Below are 23,855 nucleotides of genomic sequence, written 5' to 3'. Positions count from 1 at the left end.
AAACATAAAGAATAACACAGTGTTAAAGTACTGGAATATTATATTGAGTTCACATAAATGCTAAGTATTGCTTGTTCAGAGCAAAGTGTTAGCCGAGTGACACATTTATGAACGTAAAGTTAAAAGGGTTCCCATAGCGTTCTGTGTCATATTCTAGGATTGGTTCTCCAGCTACTGTCTAGGAGACTGCTGGGACTAGGAGGTATGTGTAGTGCCAGGCTCTGTGCTACTCCAATGACACGATCACAATGGATCTGCTTTATGTGACAACTTAGAACTCAGCATGCTCAAATGCTGCAATAATTCCCCCCCCCCAACTCTACCTTGAGCATCTTTCCATCTATCACTATTTGATGTGAGGTTCCATAGTCGGTGGTGAAGACATGCTGCCTCCTTCCACACAATCTGACTAATCATCGACAGAGCAATACACTGGAATGGTAAATCTAAACAATGACAAAGAATCACTGCGGTGTATAAGTATATCCTTGGTAAACTAATTTCTTCTCCTGCCACTCTCAAAGCAATATAAACTTCGTTGTTCCTCCTGGATCTCAAATGCTTGTAATAAATTCTTTGAAATGTCAGTAATGTTGAACTGAGGGTTTTGTTAAAGGAGATTTTCTTTCTTTCATAAAAGGAAAAATTGTCCTTTGCAGAGTATATGGGTAAATATATTTTGCTTATCTTATTCAGTGCTTAATACAGATGGGTAAAGGGATTCCCATTTCCCACCAGGCCTCTTGCTGAATGGGTGAATCGTGAATAACGTGTTCAGTCTTCTGGCTGGTGGGGTGGGCAGAAATAAAGCCTTACTCTCTCCCAACTTTAGGCTAATGAAGCCCTATTCAACACATTTATAGCATACAAAACATCTCTATTAGTGTGTGATACCTAATCTTCACAGTAAATCCCTGAATTTGTCTGGATTTCTCATCCATGATAATCAAGTTTTCTTTGGCTCTTTAGACAAGAGGAAATATTTCCCAGTCCTTGCCAAGTCCTGTTTTCCAGATGTCCTCATGGCTGGATGGCTGTGAGAGCATATTGTCTGCATGTTGACAATACTATCATTTTTTACCAACTTTACTTGATTTCAGAAAGTCATAAACCAGCCATCCAAAAGAGTTATCTGATTGTCATAATACTTCAATTACAAAAGATGGGTTTATTAGTCATTTGTAATAAGGAATATAGATTTGCAAGCCTCTATCCTTCTCTAATTATTAGCCAACATGCTCTTGATTTCCTGCTGTGCAAAACTTGGTGCATTTTCCAGTTTATCTAGAAAGTAGGATGTATAAGACATACCAAAACTTACAACAGATGGGATGCTGTTGGCCAGGGAGGATGCTTGCTAGCTACATCATTAATTCACCTGAGTGCAAGAGGTTCAGGAGAAACATATGAGGAAGCACTGGGCATATGTACTGCACTGAGGATCAAGACACAGAGCAACTTAGTGCAACATTTTAACCATGAAAAGAAGCCTGGAAAGTCTTGGGTTTAGGCCAGTGTGTCAGTATTCCTTGTGTTTTACAATTGAGTATAACTCAACCTGGCCTTAGAGCTTAAAACCTGAAATTTTATTGATGATGGCTTTTTGCCATTTGAATTTTCAAAACACTGTATTAGAATATTATCTTTTTTTTTCAATTACTGTGTTTTGGGGAAGGTGCTTTTAAGTTCTGCATCTAAAATAAGAAACACATAGTTTTAGCTTAGTTTTACTTCTGCAAGTGACTTGGCCCTGTGTGAACGCAGAGATGTCTCTGTTCTATCAGAACTGGTAATGTCCAAAGGAAACTATGCATAGGCATGCAGTGTGGGCCACTGACACCACATAGCGCGACTGATTTCTAAGCTAAACCTCAAAAGAAACTGAAAGGGCCTCCGAGGGATTAAATTTTATGAATGGAAAAAACCCTACAGCCAGGAGCCTTGTGCCAAACGGAGCAATTGTTGAAGGGAGAAGGAGTGTGGCTTCAAAAACCCCAGGCCCTTTTTACAGTGAGGAGAAGGACTCATGGTTGGAGAAAATTTGCTATAAAAATAATGGAAGTTACTACTTCTTAAGATTTGGACTTAATGTTTCAAAAAGGGGTATCACACCACTCTCCTATTGCATATCGACATTGGATACAGTACTGAGTGTGTCAATGGGAAACTATGGTTGAGAAGGTCAAAAGGCCTTGCCCCAGTGCAACAGAGGTAGGATTCTGATTCAGTTTCATTTCTGAGCTGCTGCTAGGCCTATAGATCAGCAAATGCTCCCAGGGGAAAACGCATCCTACTCCATCTTCCAAGCACCTGCTAGGCCCCTCATTCTGTATACAAGCACACATAGTTTTCTGCTCCTATTCCTATTGTTGCCCCTCTGTGTGTGTGTGTGTCTCTCTCTCTCTCTTTCTCACTCTCCTTCCCTCCATCTCTCTGTCCTCCCCCTTTCTCAGTTCCTCTGTTGCTTATTAAAATGTGTGTTCGATAAAACAAGAAAAGGCAAAGATTATCTTGCTTCCTGCCAAGCAAGATGGCATTCAGAAGGCCAAGGTTAAATGCAGCGTTTGGTTCCTTAAGCTTCTCTAATGCACAGGTGTGGCAAGACAATCTGGGATGAGAGCTTACAGCGGCGACTCTCTGCAGATGAAAACTTGACTTTAATTTGGGCTCTCTGGCTAAGATAAAACCTTCTTCTGCTATCATTACCCCACTTACGTTTGCTTTCCACTCTCCTTCCTCTCTGCTATCCAGCTGAGTGGGAAGAAATTCACCTGACCTTGAAGAATACTCAAAATCTGAAAATAAGGTTTTCAGCAGCCAGTAAAATCCCAGACTTCTACCAACATTTGGAACATACATGCACAGGACTGGGAACGTTCTTAGAAATGCCAGGTGAGAGAAACTGACACCCCGAGAGTTGCAATAGCTTGTCAAAAGCCAGGAGCAAGTTGGAGGTGGGGCTGGGATAAGGAAGAAGCTATTCACTTTCTGGTATGATCAATGAGCTCCAGCTAGGTGCTATGGGACCCTTTAGGAGGGGCTCATTAGGACATGGGCAACGTGCCTGTGATGCTTCCAGCGCATGTAAAATTCTGATGAGCACCCCCAGGAGACGCAATCTCAAAGAGCTGGAAACGAAGAGCCTCGCCATTCATACAATCACAGGATCTCTGCCAGATTAGACTAACATTGAACTAAAATTTTGAGTTTGTTTGTTTGTTTCCTTCCAGGAACAATTACTTTAAGTCCTCCCAATCTAAAAGGTTACATCTACTTATTGTTTCAGATTCTTGCTTATTCTGTTGTAGGTGGGTTACAGCAAATGAAGATGCATGGACTGAAAGCCCATCCTTGACCCTGAGGATGCTTCAGCTCCCTGATGCACTTTTCTGTCCCATGCACTCTTTACAGAAACTCATTTTGTACATTCACCTGCACCTGCCTGTGTGCCTTGACTGCCTGGCTCCTGGGGATTCGAGTACTTTCTTCTTCTGTTTAGAACTTCTCTCCTCAGCCTCCAGGGACTGAAGGCAGTTGTGAGTGGGCAGGTTTAGGGTATCAGTGGAGAATCTAAACTAAACACAGCTCAGCAGGGTTCAGCTTTTGCTATCCACACTAGACTCACCCTTCTCTGGCCCAAGTGAACAAAATTCCTCTCTTACCCAAGCTGCTCTAAAGGGGTAACACTTCAGAGTCTTCTCTGCCTTGAAACAACAATCTGGTTTCATAAATGCAATCCATTTCATGGAATTGAGTAGAAACATGAAATAAAATTATGCTGCAATTTTACAGGAACACCTGACAGGAGCTATTTGGAGACGTTTTGTCTAGGTGTTGCTATCTGCCAGCACTGCTCATGTTTTTCTTCATCTTTGAGAAATGACGTCACCCAAACATACTGTCACAGCCTGCTTTCATTTTAGACTTTTTCTTAAGACATCTTCTATACAGCATTCTTATCCTTCTAAGTTTTTTTGAGCCAAATATTAAACAAAAAGGATTCCAATGTGCTAGCATTTCCTAATAATCCATGTTGCAGTTCTAACATGCTGTCTTGGAATGATGTAAAAATATAAAGCCCACATGAACGTGGAGAATCATAACAATGAACTTTAAGTTCTCACATACGCATTTAGTTGATCTTTATTCCCTGAATAATTTTCCGACAAAACACTTCATTCCGCCTCATAAAGATCATTACCTCTGAGAATTAAATGTCTGTGCAGTGCTTTTAAATGGGTTTCTTTTTAAAAAGTTCAAACCTTCCATGTTCCACAAGCTCAAAAGCCCTGCAGCTGAGTGTTGGGGAGAAAAAGTTGAGACCATAAAATTGTTCCTTTCCTTTACATGGCCCTGCCTACAAGAGTGCTTTCTGCTTGTTGACAGAGACTTATTCGAGTTTAATTTTGTACCCATTCAAAAATGTTTTTAAACTTTGAACAAGGCACACCTTTGGTGGTCACCCATTCAGGTCCCTGAGTATTAATGTTATCTCTACTTTCTACATAAATACCACAAATATATTAAGTTTAGAAGCAAACTCCCAACGTTGAAAAGTTAGAATATTTTATTAGGGCTATAAAGAAACAAAGTGGGGCTTTGAGCATTCCTTTGCTGAAAACAATGGGACCAAGCAGCTTGGGATTCTTTGGTAGTTTCTGGGAGGAGCTCAGAAGTCATTCGATGTTGTCAATGTTCAGTGAAGACTGATGTCTGCATAGTTCCAAGCTAGCCTTCACTAACTGGGCAACAACTCCAGATTATAATCAACAGCTTGGGTAGATGCAAGTCCTGCTGTCTATCAAGGCAGGGTGAACTTTTTTTTGGTAATTTAACCTATTTTGGTGTCTTGGTGAGGGCAGTGTAGGAATGTTTAACCACATATTGTCATGATTTGGATCTGAAGCATCTCCTGCAGGTTTTGTTTGAAGCTTACTCCCTAGTTGGTGGGACTGTCAGAGGAGGATGTAGAACATACAGGATGTTCTGCCTGTCTGGCAGAAATCTGTCCCTGAAGATAGGCCTTCTAAGGTCAATCTCTAGTTCTTGCTTTGGTTTCGGTTTCTTGTTTCGCTATTGTGAAGAGGCTCTGCCTCACACTGTTGTTAGAAACCAACCCACTCTCCGATGCCCTCCCTGCTATGATGGACTTCAACTCTCCAAAACTGTGAGTCAAAGTAAAACAAGTTGATTCTCTCAGACACTGTGTGCTTACAGAGTATGAAAGTCACTGATTCACTTGGTATATAGACACATCTACGTTATCTCTTCTTAGAAAGCATCGCTCCCCCAGTCTGGAATGACAGAGATGCATTTTAGATTCTGATGATGCTAGGGCTGCTTGAACAGTGCGTTTGCTTAGATTTACTCTCCCACCAGATGTCAGGTGTCTGAGAAAGACAGTTTTTAGCTTGTGTTCATTTTATTATCATATCAAAATTGTTAGGTTGTCTTGTCCTTGTAAAAAAAAAATATATATATATATATACATATATATATATATATACTTTTTAGCTCTGTCTTAGGCATGTTCTTGGGGTGAAAGTTACCTTTAACCACTTGTCCAGGAATAAAATGTTGGTACATAAAAACTTTGGATCACTTTTAGAAAGCAAGTTCAGAGAGACAAAGCAATGGATATGACGTAGAGTGGTTCCTAACCTACCTGCCTTTTATCTATGTGCTCATCTGTTTGATCTCATGTCTTTTCCTGTTTAGCAGCCACAAATGCCATCACTAGTGTCACCCTTGTGTTGGGGAGCCTGAGTCAAGGCTCACGTGTGAGGAAGCTGGGTGGGCTAATCCCCCAGCATTCCAAGTGACTGCATTAACTGCTTAGTTGGTTGTCATTGTGCCCAGGGATACTCTCCATTTTTACTCTCACTGAGAAAAGTGTCCCATGTGATTCAAAAAACAAGACGCTCTGTACCTTCTGTGCTGGCACCACAGTCATTCTCTTTGAAGCTAATCCGTTCTAAAGGATGCCATTAGGAAGTTAAAGTTTTATATCTCTGAATGTTTCTCTTCATTCCTCTCAATGAATGTAGACTAAAGATAAGCTTTCATTATTAGCCCAAAGTACCTATTTTTATTTCTTCAGTCTCACAGTAATAAAGTAAGTATATAGCTGCTTTATCTTGTATTAAGATGCATATTTTTTGAGGCTCTGACATGAGTTTAGAATATTTGTTAATCTGTGGCATAATGGATGGAATCTGGGAAACAAGACTGGGGCTAAATTTCTTTGCCTTCCTGACCCCAGAGAGTTTTTTAGAAAAATAAAAACAAAAGAGCAGAAAGTACTGAAGGTAAGACACTGTTGTATTCATAATATAGAGAAATAACCACCAAGCCTCTTGGACAGTAGATGCAGTTCTCCACGGGGCTACAAAACTGTGCTAGTAATAATTTTAATTGGATGCTATCTTTGCTGCCTTCAAAAAGTATCATAAAATGGAGTTATTACAGGCTACAAGTGCACTTACAGTGCTGTCCTCTCACCGAGAGAAAGACATAACATTTATCCTTCGGAGGGCAGCATCAATGGGCTTCTATTTGTTTCGTTCACATGCATCCCCAGCTGCCTGCCATTTACTTCCTCTTCTCTAAGTCTAGGAGATCAATTTGAATTGGACACTGCAGAATGGGATGCTATGTCTTGCTGGCCTTCTGCCTGTGGGGACTGTACAACACCATGGGAAAGTCCACACTCTGGGGGAGGATGGAAAGCATACCTGTAGAGGGTTAGGCGGTGTGAGCGGTGACGGAAGGCTATGTCCTGGAGATGGGCTGGGTTTCTGAGGGGGACTTGAGCTCTGCTGGGTTGGAGATGGCTGGTTCTGGTTCTGGGCGTGGGAGTGAGGTTGATGCTGTTGAGGCTGAGTAGCCTGCTGCAGCTGAGCTGGGGGAGCCTGCAACTGCTGTGAGGCAGGTGGTGGCTGGTGAGGCGGGGTGTGCTGAGACTGTGGCTGCTGAGACTGTGGGGGCGCCTGTGAGGCTGGTTGTGGGTGCTGGCTGGTTGGTGGAGGAGGTGGTTGTTGTTGTTGTTGTTGTTGTTGTTGCTGCTGCTGCTGCTGTTGCTGTTGCAGTTGGAGTTGCTGGAGCTGTTGCAGCTGGGAGTTCAGAGATGAGGTAGCTGCAGGAAGACAGGAAGGAAGGATGGTGTGAGACAAACAACAGTTACCATGTGTCCTTTGCACACTGACAAAGGTCCACCTTACAGAGTGTCACCTTCTCTCCTTGAAGCTCCTTGGCATGGCAGAGGACTGTGGGACTCTGGGAGAAACAAAATCATTTCTTGTGAAACGGTTTACAGCTTTGGATCAGCGTGTAACGCAGCAGATATTCTCAAAGCTCTGAGCATCGCTTAAAAGCTCTGCATTAAAGAGATGTACCAAAGATGGAGCCGGGTTTTAAGTACTTTCTCCCACTTTCTCTTCTTTTCCATCTGCAAAATATACTCATGCTTTCAAGATTTGATTTAGATTTCCAAAGTTCAACCCGTTTAATTCTTCTGGTAAATGCTTGACTGGAGCTACGAACAGAACAGTAAATTGTTAGCAATCTTCTTTCCATCTCTGTCAGAACCATTAGTGGCATCACTTTCACTCGTTACTTCAGACCTCCACCCATTTGCTTAGACATCCTGGTTGAACCGTGTTCTGCTTTAAAATGTACAGATGTTTTGGAGTAAAAGAACTTTGTATGATTCAATTATTTTTTGCTTGCTGATCTGACAAAGGTTTTCCCCCATCAATTAATTAATTTAAGCACTTTATATCTTGACGTAGCCTCCTCATCCCTCTTTTACTTCACCTCTGAGAAGGGGGAAGGTCCCCCTCCCCCCCAGGCACCAACCCTCCCTGGCACCTCACTTCACTGCAGGACTAGTCACATCCTCTCCCACAGGATTCACAAGCAAGCAACAGAGTTAGGGTAAGGTCCCCCTTCAGTTGTTGGCAGACCTGCACAAAGGTAAGTAGTACATCTGCTATATGTATACACATACACATATACATATATAATGTGGGGGTGGGCTAGATCCAGTCCTTGTATGTTCTTTGATTGTTGGTGGTCCAGTCTCTGAGAGTCCCAAAGTATACGGACAAAAATGGATCAGAGACTAATGACTGACTCAACCTGAGATCTATTCCATGGGCAAGAACCAATCCCTGACACTATCTGTAATGCTTGTAGACAGGACTCTAGCATAACTGTCCTCTGTGAGGCTCTACCCAGCAGCTGAGAGAAGTACACGAAGAAACCCACTGCTAAAGCAGGGAGTCTTGTGGAAGAGTTGGAAGGATTGAAGCACCTGGAAGAGACAGGATTCCACAGGAAGACTAGCAGAGTCAACTAACTGGGACCCTTAGGGGCGCCCAGAGACTGAACCACCAACCAGACAAAGTTCTTAAACTGAAAGGATTGTGTTTGGTGGTTGTGAATTGATTTAGGTGCTTCAGCATCTCAAAGAGCTAAGAGAATAAATTAAGATTTTATTGTGTCTGTGGAAAGCTATCTCTGCACTGAACAAGCAACGTTGCTTCTCAGATGTTCATTAGCTAAGGCAACCTCAGTTTTTAAATCTAGAAAAATACCTAATATGAACTGTTATATAATATACATGCCTTCACACAGCAGTTCTACCTGAAAAGGCATGCATGTTGAGTGTAGCCAGCGGGGACATTAACTAATGTCTGCTTTTGTAAAGAATCATTTTATAAGAGACATTGAATGCCACATAGTTAATGGTAGGGTGCCAGACAGGATATAGGATTTAGGGAGACAGAGTTTTACCTTCTAGAAGCTTACAGTGTCTTTAAGGAAATAATATTAATCCATAAAAATGCCATTTTGAGGTAATTATTATAGAACCCTAGCAGAAGTATAAGCTAGATTCATACGTGTTAATTAATTAAATGATAGGTAGTATGAACCTGACAAAAGAGAGCTAGATAAGCCTGAGGGGTGAGGACAAGAACCATGGTGGCTATGACCCTGTATGGCACGTGAACTGTGCCATCAGAGGAACTGGCATAGAACCGGTAAGTGGAGCATGTTCAAGCCCTGGAAATCTCAAAACTTGAGATTTAGAATCTCATCCTGAGACTAGCAGGAATGGAACTATACCCCTCCCTGCTTCTATGTCTGCCTTGGAACAAATAGCCAAAGCGACCTCCAACCATGTGGTCACAGCACCTGAAACACCTGTCCATGCTAATGAGGCATCTCAGGACCTTATCTTTCAGCCAATGTCCTTTTTCCGCCCTGAATATTCTCACCCCCAAATTATATAATTCTTGGTTCACCATGAAAAAAGTCTATGTGTTGAAGTCCATCCTGAATAGAGAAATATACACAAGCTAAGATTGTCTCAGAGAGCTGCTTCATTAAAGATTGTTGGAGAAGATCTTCACCTAAAAGAGCCATAACACTAAGATGCTTGGAGAGGGCCTTCTCTCTCCTCACCCACTGGGACTTGATTCTATCCATTCCAGACTCTGCTTCATCCATCCAGTCTGGTGTGCAGCAGCATCTGGACACCCAGAAAGTAGAGGACCCAGAACCACATTTGTCCAAAAATTGGTTTCACCCTCCCTGTGTAGTGGCATCTGACCTTCTGGAGGGAAGAGGAAAACTATGGACCCCACCACTCTAGACTTCACCTAGTCCTTTCTGAGCTGGTGTCAGGGAGGCAAACCTGTAACTACATGGGCCTATAGAAAGAAGGCTTCAGAGAAGGAAGTGAAGATGGAGAGGGAACATCTAGCTGGAGAAACACCCAGAAATCATAACCCGAGTGACAATTATGGGGGCAATTTTGAGATAACTGGCTGCAACTAAGAGTCAAGGAGGTTCTGAGTCACCTAAACTTCAGAGACACAAAGATGATTCTTACAATCAGCCTTGGCATATATTAGATGTGAGATAAAAATTCTCGTTTTCTCCAGGAGGGTGCAGCTGCACAGGTGCGTTAGCAGCATCCTCTGTGCCCCAGGGCCTTGTATGTGACTCATCAGTGACTCAGTCATTGTCCTCATTGCAGAATGCTGAAAGCCTATTTTGTTATTTTTCTCTCACTCTTTTTAATCATACAAGATCACATTTGATTGAAAATCAAGAATACCAAAACAATTCTGACCCTCAAGATCTCTTGCATTCTGGGATCCCTGGAAAAGAGGGGTTTGGCATCTTTTGTGGTGTGGTTACAAACAGTGGAATCTGCACCTCATCTCCTGCCCTATTCAAACCATGTGTGTCTAGGCTTCCTTCAAGTGTGGTCTATAACAGTGCTTATTATCATGGCTGCGTTCAATACCACATGGTTTCATTTGGATTAGAAAAGCATTAATCTAAATCACCATTTAGAAACTGGAAAGACTTTGGAATATTGGCAGGTAGGTATTGGCAGACAAGTGCAACAGACCCTAACCTACTAATGAGACAAGGTCCCAGATGTGTCTTCAATGCTTTGTGTTCACGAGCTCACATTACTCAGATATTTCCTCTAATAGCAACTTGACTGCAAAGGCACAAACCTAAGCAAAACCCCATTGCATCCAAGTTGTATCTGAAGCATCGCAGTAATGGGAAGTCAGATGTGGTCATATATGTGGTGGGCACAAAGAAAGTAGGAAGAAATATGTAAGAGTGTATTATATAATGTCTAATAAATGTCAAAATCAACTATCTAATGATATGAGCTAGAGAAACATGATATCTCATATTATAAAGCAAAGTAAAATATGGACATAGAAAGTAAAAAACAAGAAAACTGAGAAAGGTTAAGGACATAGATGAACTACACAAATGATGTCCACAGATAATATGGTACACAACTGACTTCAGTCATGTAACATCCAAGATTTTACTATCTTCTGGTACTTATTTTCTACATCTGGTTACAATACACTGGACAAGGCTAATAGTAAATATGAAACTTAGGCTATGAAAGAATACATATTATAAAAACATATCAAGATTTTGAAAAGGAGAGGGAAAGCAAAATTCTCTCAAACCCACAACTTCCTAGAGAATGGAAAGCTGTGGGAAAATGACATGAATGTCAAAATAAATAATTTAATATGACCAAGGAGTAGCCAGGAATCCTGCAGTTTGCTATTTGTTCAGTTTCTATAATTCAACTGTGTATTAAAAACAATTCCTCATTTTGAATGTTAAGGTTTCCATAGTAAACCTTACACTTCAATAGGACCACACAGCCCGAGTGATCAGCAGTAAATTGCATACGGTGAGATCTATGTGAGATCAGTTCCAAAAGCCCAGAGTAGAAACTGAAAGAGTTCTTGGGGATTGGCTTAGTCTCCAGGACTTCTGTGGATAGCCAAATTCACTGGAGCTCACATCTCCTTCTTACACCTGTATATATCGTATGCAAGTCCTCCCACGTACATTAAAAGGCAATTAATATTACTTATATTATAATAGCATGGTATGATTACTGTATTGCTAATTGTTACACTGTTTTGTCTAGAGAGTCAAAATAATGGAGAAATCTATGCACATTTATTGCAGATGGAGTTAAAAGTACTTTTGATCAATAGTTCATTGAATCTTCAGATTTAGGACACAGGCTAATTGTTCCTGCACTTTAAATAATCCATGAGATCCCAGAGAAATGAAAACATGCCCTATGCTGTATACCACCATCATTTAACCTATGTGGTATGGTCTTTCTTGCCTTAAAGCGTGCCTCCTCAACTGTCTCTGTTTTGGTTTCTTTGGTTCCCAAGATCCTCTGTGGGAAAGGCATATAATTAAAGAGTCAGAGCTAGGATCCACATATCAGAGAAAATATACTGCATTTCTCCTTCTGAGTGGGTTTACGTTTATCAGTATATTTATATTTCAGCTCTGTTCATTTTTTCCTGCAAATTTCAAAATTTATTTTTTTCTTTGTAACTGAATAAAATTTCATTGTGTCCTTTCATTTTCATTATCTGCTTGTCAGTTGATGGAAATCTGGGCTGCTTCCATTTTCTACCTATTATGAATAGGAATGTGATGAACATGGAATTAGAGGTGCCTGTGTAGTAGGGTACAGATTCCTTAGGGTATGTGGTGGTTTGAATTGCTTGGTCCATGGGAAGTGGCACTATTAGGAGGAGTGGCCTTGTTGGAGGAAGTGTGTCACTGTGTAGGTGGCCTTTGAGGATTCCAGTGCTCAAGCTCCACCTAGTATAGAGAACCACCTCCTGGCTGCCTTTGATCAAGATGTAGAACTTTCAGCTTTGACTCCAGCACCATGCCTGCCTGGATGCTACCATGACTCCTGCCATGATGATAATGGACAGAACTTCTAAAACCATAAGCCAGGCCCAGTTAAATGTTTCACTTTATAAGAGTTGCCTTGAGAGCAGCCAAGGTCAGGATCCTTCTGATTTCCATCTGTACCCCACAGCTAACCCTGTGCCAGAACTCTCTGCAACCTAATCCCACCTGGAGAGAGCTAGTCTCCTAGGAGTGCTGACACACCTAAGATCACAGGGGAGACCACCACTACTGCTCCAATACCTGGCCCAGTGGGACCCTCCTAGAGCCTAGAGGACTCAGGAACCATGGAACAGCTGGAGACAGTATCCTTCAGGTTTCAATCTGTGCCCAAGAGCTAACCCTGTGCTACAGCTCTCTTCAACCCAATCCTAGGTGTGTCAAATTGTCTGATGTTGGGAAATAGAATTATTTACAAAGTTCACATTTGAGAATCCACTCAACCCAGTAATAAATGAAAAAGAAAGAGGAAAGGAAAGAGAAAAAGAAGACATCACATATAGAAAAATAAGGTTATGATTTTTCTGTTGGGCTGGATTCTCAGCGTCCTGTGCTGCAGGTTAGACATGTCTACTAATGATGGGTCTGAGGTTTCTTGTGAGATGCAGCCATCGGAGAGTGACTTCCCTGCTCTACACACTTTTCTAGCTGTTTTCAGGACACAGGCACAGAACCTTAGGACAGGACCTGACTGTAAGAGCTTGGTAGGAGCAAGATACTAGGATGAGTAGTATCTGAATCTAGAGAACAGGATATCCCCAATTAGAAGCAAAGTAAACAAATGCAGGATGGACCAGAGAAATGCAAGGGCTAGAAACTCTCCAACAACAAGGTGGAAGGTTAATATTGTCCACTTGACAGGATCTAGGATAAGACTCACTGAACACCTGTAAGGGATTATCTCCATTAGACTATTCTCTGAGGAATTGTCTTGGTTACATTACTGGGTGTGAGAAGACCTACCTTGAATGTGGCCACATAGGAAGCTTCCCCCAGGGGTGGGGAAGTTTTTACCTGTTTGTCTTTGAGTTTTGCTGGTGAGCCTATCTACCTGGTTCCCAAGTTTGTCTATACTTTCATTCTTTCTGTTACTGCTGCCACCAGTGTTGCCAACGTATCCTTTTGCTGACACCAGAACTCAGTTCTTTTGCCTTCAACATAGACTAAAGATGAATGACTCTCCAGGACTTCTCCAGGTCATCATATTGAGGCTTTGAAGCATTTAGCCTTATGGCTGGAACAGCTACCAACTCTGAGGACAAAGACAGCACTGTGAACTACCCAGACTACATTGTGTAAGGCAATCTAAAGAATCTAATTTAAAAATATAAATTCATCCTATGGGTTCTGTGTCTTTAGAGAACACTAACAAATATACAAGGTATTCACAAGTCCTATCTGGTTTGTTCCATGTTCTTCTTTCTGACTATTCCACTGACCTCTGGCTATAATCTATGAGTTCTCTGTTTCCCCTTATCTCTCAGCTTAAAATCCTTGCTGCTTGTGGAGATTTGGGTGTCTGTACTAAATCACTAAATATCTCTCTCTCTCTCTCTCTCTCTCTCTCTCTGTTTCTGACTCTCTCTCTCTCTCTCTCTCTCTCTCTCTCTCTCTCTCTCTCTGTTTCTGACTCTGTCTCTCTCAAACAAGTAGACAAAACAATGAAAATGTGCAATAGCTGGACATGCATGTAGGATAGCAAGCTCTTGCTTGTTATCAGTTAGTCTCTTCTGTTAAGAACAGTGCTGAAATCAGAGGCCATGGAGGGTCATTACTCAGCCCTCTGTGTATTGTTAGAGGACCGCAGGGCAGGAATCCTGCTGTAGTATACATCATGACTTACTATTATTTCTCTATTTTTGCATCATTACATGCATTCATTTACTCAACAAATATTTACTGAGTCCTTGCTATGTTCTGGTTATTGTTTAATGGAGGAGACAGTGCCCAGCAAGGTCAACCACATCTTTCTCTCAGGGGACAAGCAGTGTGATAGGTTTGTCCAGAAGTGATAGTGACATTTTTTAGTGTCTGGAATAGCATATGTGTACTAATAGAACAAACACTAGACATTATGCTATGCTAACATGTGCAATTAATTATTCACTTCTGATTTGAGAAGTTTATATTTACTTTTCTACTAAAAATAATATACACAGAGGAAGAATACCAAAAACAGAAGGTGACTATCTATGCTGAGAAGGAAGGAAGCTGGTGGGTCTTTTTAAAATTGACTAAGGATCCCACCAAAAGCATGGTGAGTAATGATATTTCAAACTCACTCTTATCCTAATTTCCTGGAGTATACCTACTTGTAGGGAGAGAAATAGTGTCAAGAAAGTAAAAACGAGCAATCTTGAAAATGTGGTATCTGAAAGGAGCCATCACAGTATGAATCCACTAATAATAAACGGGAAGAAGAGGTGAATACAAACAGGAAGCAGAGGGGCAGATAGTAGGGTCTGGAGTAGGAGAAGTGCTAATTCCACTGCTAATGACTGTGGAATTTCAGTTGGAGACAATGAAAACATTCTAGATCTAGATAATGGTAAAGGTTGGACAACATTAGTAAGGTGCTCAGGCTACTGAGCTACATGCCTAAAGTCAATAAAATAGCTAACTTTATCTACTTCACTCTATTTAGAAAAGCATGTCTTTATCTCTGTGTTCACATGCCTAGTCCCAGTTTACACAGCCTGTATCCTCATCCCATCCTCATGGTTTCAAGGTCTGCAGTCCGCAGCGTTGTCCCTGGGAAAGGGCTGAGTTCAGGACTATTTGCTTGACTTCAAGTCTTACTGGTGAACTTCTTTAGTCTATTCCTTGAGAGCACTGAGAGGTCAACCTACTTAGAGAGGAACACACTGTGCCCATTGGAGAGGCATAAGCGCTGAAGAGGTATCATGATGTTCTGACAGATTTGGTCAACATGACATAAGTTAGTGTTATCTGTTAAGAAGAACATCAGTTGAGAAAATGCTTCTTTCAGACTGGTCTGTGGGCAAACTTGTGTAATGATCAATGTAAGAGGGGCCCAGCTTACAAGGGTCAGTGCCTCTCTACAAAGATGGTCCTGCAGATTGTAAGAAAGCAGGCTGAGGAAGCCATGGAGAGCAAGCCAGTAAACAACATTCATCCATGGCTTCTGCTTCAGTTTCTGCTAGGTTCCAGCTTTGAATTCTTGCCCTAACTTCCCTTCATGATAACCTCCTTCATCCTCAATTGCTTCTGGTCATAATGTTTACTAGAACAATAGAAAGTTTACAAAGACACACAGGTGTATATGAGAGGTTTCGGACATGAAGTTATATTTAAGGGGGTGCAGTAAAGAAACTGCCAAAATGATCACTCCATAGTATGGGAAGTTTTGTTTTTGTTTTTTTGTTTTTGTAGGTATGAAAATGAGGACAGAGGCATTGGGAAGAGTCCAGATCAGACAGAGAGGGACAGGAGAGAGGAGAGAAGAAGCTGTCCAGGAGATGACATGGCCAAGGCTATCTGTGAGAAGGAGAGAAGGGCAAGGGATGGAGAATAGAGACAGCATAGGAGCTGGGTTATAAGAGGGGTGAGTAGCTGAGGGAAGGGAAGCCTGGGAGATGGAGGGAGTTTAGGGAAGAGAAAAAGGTGAAAAGGGCTAATGTATTAGAGAGAGTCTGAGGGAGCCCAGAGGCCAGCACAGATCTTGATATGCTGATAGGTGCCACAGGTATATGTAAACTGGAGAGCCATAAGTCTTTTTGTTAGAGGTAAAGCAAATGACTCTTTTTGGCAGACAAGAAGCAGCTTCACAAGTTCCTGAGGAGAGCTGCTTGTTATCTAACTGCTGGAAATCCTCCTATACTCCACCTAGAGCTGGGCCTATACTCAACATTGAGTGTGTTGGCCCACTCTTGGTGGGGAGATGTCTATTGAACCTGACAACAGGGTCAATTCTAAGTCATGTAACTCACCAGAACAATGATTTCTAGAAATTCTGGGAAGTCTTGGCTGCTCTGCACACAGGTGGAACACAGTGTAGGCTGAAAGTAACAGTGTCTTTTAGTTTAGAAAGGGTTGCCACTGAATATCGTGAAGTGGCTTTTAAAGACAACTTAATGGCAGATGCTATCAATGCTATGTTGTGTTGCACAGTGCAGGCTCAGAATGGCTCCATAACCTTCCCGAGCACACACAGCTTGCCAATGCTTCCAGAGACTCTGTCATAAGGTGTCAACTTTTCAAAGCCCGTGAGCACAACACAATTGCATTTATAGACGGGGCAAACCATTCCTCATAAGGGTTTTCATAAAAGCAAACACTCATTTGTAGATAAATGCCCTTCTTGGCCATGCTCTTGAGGTGGGGGTACAAATACTTGGGTACAGAACTGCATTTAAAAGTATTTGTTCATTGATGTTATTTATTTCTTTAGGTAGTTTCTTCACACATAATATCGGCCCTATTGTAGACAAACCGCCTTTTAAAAATCTGCTGATGGGAAGTGAAATGTTCATTCTGAGGATAGGATGCCAATCTGAGTATGAACCTTGGGCGTTTATAAAGAGCAGGGGTGACAGGAGGGGGCAGTTAAGATGTATGTGTGGAGGAGGGGAAAGGGCCTCAGTATAGTCACCTTGATGGCACAAGCTGTCTAGAAGAATGGAGTATGGCATTCAGTATGACTTAAGAGGAAGAATTTGACTTAGTAAATTAGACATCTGTGCTCACACCGCTTAGAGCTTAGGCAATAACAGCAAATCAAGCTGGCCCAAGGATGCAAGGAAGCAACCATTTCTGGTCCCCACTGAGGACAAGTGCATCTTACTCGAGTAGACAAAAAAATTTGCAAATTAGATGTAGAAATATAGATGGTTAGGGACAGGATTTTGAAAATTCACAGAAGGTGAAGACTTGATGGGAAATCCCACTTTTACTTTTGGACACAGTCAAAAACAAGACACCTTAGACATGATAGGCATCTGTCTCCATCTGGGCTTAATTTCAAAATATGGCTGCATAGGTCCTTACCCTTTTTTCTCCCCTATGCATTTAAGACAGAGATCTACATACTACTTGAGGTATCTAGGGTAAAGAGAACAATTTTCCCCTGAAAATATCTATGCATATTTCTATCCATGGATAAGCTAGGCCTATCTCAGCTTGGTGGCTTCCACCATCTCCCATTTTTGGCTACGGGCCAGAATTACCAAGGGAGCTTGTTAGAAAAGAGGTTCCAGAGTGGCACAAAATAAACATCCTAAACAACATTCCCCAAGGACCAGGAGACATTGTCCCTGGGACTCCTAGCAGCTTACAAGAAGTATGTGGGTTTGCTCTTCCTTGACCTTCAATCGAGGCTACTTCCTTATTCATCTCCCTAGGAACTTTAAGAATATTTCATTTAAACAACTTGCTCTGGAGGAAAGAATGTGATGGGTTCAGTAGAGAAGAAAACAGACTCCTGGAAATCAGGTGTTTTTTAGTGGATTTTTTTCTCCCCCTCCCTTCGAATGATAATTCACGAATCTTCCCTGCCTTTATTGAGACTTTGGGACACATGGGTGTTGGAATACATCTAAGAGGAATGAATTATGAGACACATCAGATTGATCGCTACACAGGTAAGGTAAAAGGGGAGAGCTGGGTAAAGCAGAAAGAAGGGGCAGCACCTGGCCAAAGTTGTCAGAGAAGCTCAAGACACCAATGAAATGAGAGCCCCTGAATTCAGAGACTTTTTCTGAGGTCCCTTCATAGAACAGCTGACCTCCTCACTACCTTGTCTGGTAGAATGGATCAAAGCTAGACCTATAAATACTAGAAAAATAATGTAAAGACTTCGCTCTGAAGAAATTGTAAAAGGCACCAGGGAAAGAATCAAGATTTTTAATGTCTATGTGAGCACCCCAAAGTGTGGTTCTTTTCTTACACTTACCTGAACAAGCCTACTAATCTACAATATCTCTGCCATGCGGAGCTCTTCGCCTAATCTCCCCAGTCCTTCATGTTTCTACTCACATTCTTCTGAGTGCCAACCAATATCAAACAAACAAGACCTACCCTGAACAATTTCCTCATGGGATTGAAAAACACCAAAGAAAAATAGATTTTTTAAATCTGAAAGGATTTTGCAAAGAAAACTGGCCACCAATCAAGAGCTAGGCGTCTGGCATCATTACCGTGGACTTAGCTGCCTTTTATTAACGAAACTCTGTTACTGAATGCAGAGGAGCAATGCCTTCAGATTTCTGAGAGAATTCCCCTCCTGTAAAGAGCTCTATTGCTCAACTCTCAAAAGCAAGGGCAAACTAAGGCCTGGTTTAGAACTTAAACTTATTTTTAAATGATGAGCTTTTCCCAATGAAAATTAAGTGCAGATCTATGAAACTGTTATTTTCCCCCTAAGAAGCTTGCCTGGATTAATCCACCTATCTGGCTTAGCCAGTGTGACAACGATGATAAGTTCATACTTAATGGAATCTTGAATGCTATAAACACCTTTGATTGACAAAATTAGCTTATAAGGGGGTGAATGCATGTGTACTTCTTAATAAATGCAGCTTCCTTGAAAGCAAAGTGTTTCAGATAGTCTGATAGAAAAGGAGGCAGAGAAACCAAAAGGGGCTGAGGATACAAAGGTAGGATGTCAGTCTCCACAAGCAATCAGCACCAGCTGTGGTCTTGCCAATTCATCCCTGGACTCTGAGACTACAACATTACTATAGAGTAGCACATATAAGGAACCTCGTATATATAACATCTTCTAAATGAGCCTATAGGTAAAATGATTAAGGCAAGGAAATGTAATAGTTCTATTAATACATGAAAGATCTTCCTTAAGAAAGCAGAGGTCTAAAAACTTCTTTCCTGCCTGTCTCTATCCAATTTTTAGTTCTCTGTGGTGTAAATGTAATACCACACCAGAACCCTGAAGATCTTAACAGGCATTTGAAATTGAGCTCCCCTGGACATCTCCTATATGTTTCTTGATTTGCTTGACCCATGTTTGCATAACCCTGTAAAGATTGTGTATAGAAAGTTGATTACTGATTTGAAGTCCATTTGCCCTAAGATGAGGCCAAGATCCAGTATCTGTGATCCTTGTCTTGCAGTTTGCAGTGGTTTGAAGAATCCTGTAGGGGGTACTGGGAGTGTCCCCGAGGATGGCTGCTCACTCATAATCAAGTTGTTTGATTAAGAGTGCTGAGATTCACCAAGAATTGCTGTGTCTATGCCCCCACCCACTTGATACTATGTGAGTTTAGCATAGAGAGTACCTTTGCATGTATTGAGAAGTTCATATAACACAAGTCCACTATTTTGAACTGTGAAGAACACTTTTGCCAGCCATTAAAAAAATTAAATTGCAGCTAATACTTATTGAACATGAATTTCCTAGGGAAAAACCTGTACTTCTTTTATTAAGGTACAAAAGAATCCATATTTGCTAAATGAGATTAAAGATAAAAGGGAAAGGAAGAAATGTGCTGTGTTTCTGTGTTAATCAAACAGTTGCATGATTCTTTAAAAGTAGAAGGCAGTGCAAGCTGAACCCTGACTTTTAAAGCATGAAGACTCACTTTTCATTTCAAATGGAGATTTGCAAGAGAAAATATTACAAGCAATTCAATGGCTACTGAGCCTGGTTTAAACACAGCACTCTGCTCCCTCACAGTTCTTTTAGGCTATAGACGCATGGGCCAGTGCTGATTCTCATGGTTGATTTAATCCATCCCCTCTGCCAATATGAAGCTTATTCCCTACAGTTATTCTCCAGCGATCTGTCAGTTCAGATTAAAAAAATGTTAAGTGACAACGATGCGGTGACTGATTCCCTTAGAAGGCTTTGGAAGCTCCAATGTACAGTAGGCAATTTCTTCCTAAAAACCTGACTATGTTCTCTTTGTAATTCCCTTCAAATCAGCAGCAGTGTGCCTTATCTAGGCTGAGCTGAAACTCCCTAAACAGCCAATTCAATTTTGTTCCTTCACAACAACCCTAGGTTTGCCAAAAGCTTTATAGACCCAACTCCACTGGAGTCATGCTTTTGTTGTTGTTCAAAGACATACTTCATCTCACAGGTTAAAAATAAAATCTAAGTCCAGAGTCTAGGGCCATGGACAGCCTAACACTACATGGATTCACAATAAACAATGATGCCTCCCTCAAGTTGAATGTATTTTTATATTTTGAGGTATAGGACCTTAAAATTCACCCTTCTCAAACTCGTCTAGATTTTGAAAAAGAAACTTGTTGCAAGAATGACCATGAATGGTGAAATGTTGGTTAAGTACAATATCAAAGGTTGCTCATATCATGTCATGTCATAAATGTTATTGTTGTTTTATTTTCTCTTCCCACCTCTGCATTTGAGTTCTTTAGTGGGATGATGAATATAATGCATTTATCATTTTCTTATTTTGAACCAATTTATTAGCCACTCAGTTCAAATAATTTTAAATGTTTTTATATATAATAAGTTAGAGAGATGACAACTCAGCTTTAGTGAAATACACTGATAGTAGTTATTTGGTAGAAAAATGTCATTAGAAAAAAAACCCTAGGAAATTTCATAAAAGAGCAATACATGCTGGAAAGTGAATGTACATCTCACAGATTTTGACAAGCAGACTTATCTTGCATATAGGAGGTAAAATAATAGTATATTTACATTGTCTCTGATGCAGTATTTTAAAGAAAGAGAGAATAAGACAAATGTACCAGTGAGGATAGGTTAAGCTAAATTGTAGTAACATCTTTCTTAGGATGGGTTAGGATACACTGTAGTAATGATCCCTCTTTGGACAGATTAGGATACAGGGTAGTATCAGTCCTTTGTATAAGTTAGAACATGTAGCAACATTGCTTCTTAAACTCTCAGTACCAGAGCCTAACAAGCTCTTTGTATTTTTTACATCATAGGAGGCAGGGGTTTAGGCTCATCACAGACACTTGTGTAAAATAATCACCATTCGGATAATTGTCAGGATGATTCCAGGAGGCAAGAGCCTTTCAATGTGGGAATTAAATATCCTGGCACTGCAGTAACCCCATCACTTTCTCTAATCACTCATGGTCATTGACCAACACAAGAAGTGCAGTCAACTCCCAGAGAGGGAGGAGCCTGAAAACTGTAAGCAGCATTAATGAACCCTCCAAGGCTCCTAAGAGAGTTTACATATTTATTTCATTCTTTTCTTTCCCCTTAGTTTAACTTCATTACCTCGTGTGAATCACTGAGAAAGCTTATAACTGGACTCTGATATCTTACTTACCCAATTATTAGCTCTTTTTTCTTTGCCTAGAATTTTCTAAGATACAACCATGGTTGCGTACGTGTGCACAGAGGCACACACACACACACATTTTGAGTGTATGCAAATGTTCTGTGGCATTGAGACAGGACCACGCTGATGATGTTGGACTCATGCTCTTTCTGTCTCACCCTCCTATGCTAGAATCACAGGACTAGACCACCATGCCCAGCTCATCTCACTGTATACTTTAAGATGATACATGCTCATTCCTACAGTGAAGAATTAGATATAGTTCAATGCTTAGCCACATACTAGGAGCTGAGTGCATTCTGCTTCCACCCTTCACTTTTAGACACTAGCCATTATGAGAAGCTTCACTTTTAGCTCAGAGGTAGCACCTAGAGGTACTTGGTTGTAAAGAGCCAGTAAGCAGGAATACCCCACTCTCATACTTATGAAAACAAGACTTTGAAACAGTTTGAGTTTGTTGACAGTTCTTAAAAATAAAATCAGGAGAGCCTTCATAATATATGCATTGTCTATGTTCTTTAAAACCACACTGAGTGTCTGGCACTCCCACCTTGTGGCAAACTAGAATTAAGTGGCACCTGACATCTTCGGTGAATGCTCTTCTCTGAGTCCCATGAGGGAATACCAAGTGAATCTTGCTTTATAATAACACGTGCTTCTCTTCTCACGTGATTGCTTGCTGCCTTTTTCTGTTTCACCATCTTCATAAATATCTTATATATATAAATCTATAAATCATGGCATATGATCATTGCTGAAAGCTGCAATGTGACTGGCCACCTATTTGCTTTAGTTTGTTCTTGCCTAATGTGGATCGCATGCTTTCTCTGATTTTGTTCACAAACAAAGTATATCATGGGAGTGGATTAATGAGACCACTGCTCAGTTTTGAAGGAGATAAAATGCCCGTCATGCAAGGAATGGCCACTGACTGATCAGCGGTTCTCAACCTGTGGGGTTTGACTGCTTGGTGGGTTTGCGCATCAAGCATTATATTTACATTATAATTCATAACAGTAGAAAATTTACAGTTTATGGCTGGGGGTCAGCACAACATGAGGAACTGTAGTAAGGAGTCATTGCACTAGGTTGACAACCACTGCTTTACAAATATTGTGCTTTTGTTTTTGTATACAAAGTTCACATTCTTTTCAAAATAACTATGTGAGCTAAGGCAGTGTCCATAACACCCCTGAAGCCTTGTCGTAAAAGTTCAGTAGGATAATGACATTTCTAAATAGGAAGTGACAAAAGGAAGTTAGTGATGATCTAAGGATTTAGGATTTGACAGTAGGCTATAAGAACTTAAAAGAAGTATGTAAAATACTGTTGACAATTGTGAGCTGCTGTAAGAGGGAGGGCCTGCTCTCTCTAAGACAAGTGCCCTCAGTAAGTGGATCACATGTTAGTGGAAGGACACATGGCCAAGAATATTCGGGCAGCACAAATTGGCCCTGATGTATGTGGGTGGGGGGGAGGGGGGCGATGATACAGAGCTGGATGGAAATGGAAGGGAATAGATGGAGGAGGAGGAGTTGGAGAAAGGAGTGTGAATCTGATCAATGGACTAATAAAAGTGTTTTAAAATACACACTCAAAGAGGAAACAAAAAGATTTGAAAACCCTTAAAATTTATCTCATTAGATAGAATGGTGTTTCAGATGTATAGAACAAATCATAATCATAGACAAATAAAAAATATCATTCCAACCAATCTGAGGGGGTATATAATAAGGCATATACACTAAAAATATTTGTACTGAGGGTTGAGTTTTTACTATGTTCATTCTGTGTATACCAACCAGGCATAACAAATGCACTGCTCTACTGAGTGAGCCCTGGTAAAGGGACAGAGTTGCTTGTGGATGTGGGGTCCCACAGCTCAGTTCTTTCTCCCAGTCATGACCATGTTCACTATTCACCACTACCAAGTGTATTCTGTTCACAAGTGAAACTTGGTGGAGGCATAGGACAGATGAGCGTGTAGTCATAGACACTGCTAGTAAAGCCACAGAGCTTCTCTTTCTGTAGTGAATTAAATCATTACTTACCATCAGCAAGCTGGTGACAGGAATGTTGTTCCCATTACTCCATGGGGCATCTCACCCTTGCTTGCCTGGAATGAAATAATAGTCCCCTTTCCCTACCCAACTCTTTATCTCTGACCTCCCTTCCCACTTCTTTTTCTTCTGCCACCTCTCCTCCACTGCATTACTTCTCTCCTATAAGACCACACCCTACCCACCTTTTAATATAGAAGTAGGCTACTGTTGCTCTCAGTCTCATCACAGACACTTTCTT

The 23,855-nt window shown here is 41.1% G+C and overlaps 1 protein-coding gene across 2 annotated transcripts in view; it reads right to left on the bottom strand.

Annotated features, from left to right (window-relative positions):
* Pou6f2 (POU class 6 homeobox 2) overlaps window positions 1-23,855 on the bottom strand; it is a 507,949-nt gene that overhangs the window by 111,913 nt on the left and 372,181 nt on the right. For both annotated transcript variants that reach the window (XM_021180807.2, XM_085830808.1), the window contains one exon: window positions 6,735-7,135. In XM_021180807.2, coding sequence (XP_021036466.2) covers window positions 6,735-7,135 — 401 coding nt within the window. The remainder of the gene's footprint in view (window positions 1-6,734; window positions 7,136-23,855) is intronic.

This window comes from Mus caroli, unplaced genomic scaffold, assembly GCF_978045245.1.
Source record: "Mus caroli unplaced genomic scaffold, Mus_caroli_1 scaffold_15, whole genome shotgun sequence".
Classification (NCBI taxonomy): Eukaryota; Metazoa; Chordata; class Mammalia; order Rodentia; family Muridae; genus Mus; species Mus caroli.
The sequence above is the reverse complement of the archived record's forward strand: the minus strand, read 5'-3'. Positions and strand labels throughout refer to the sequence as shown.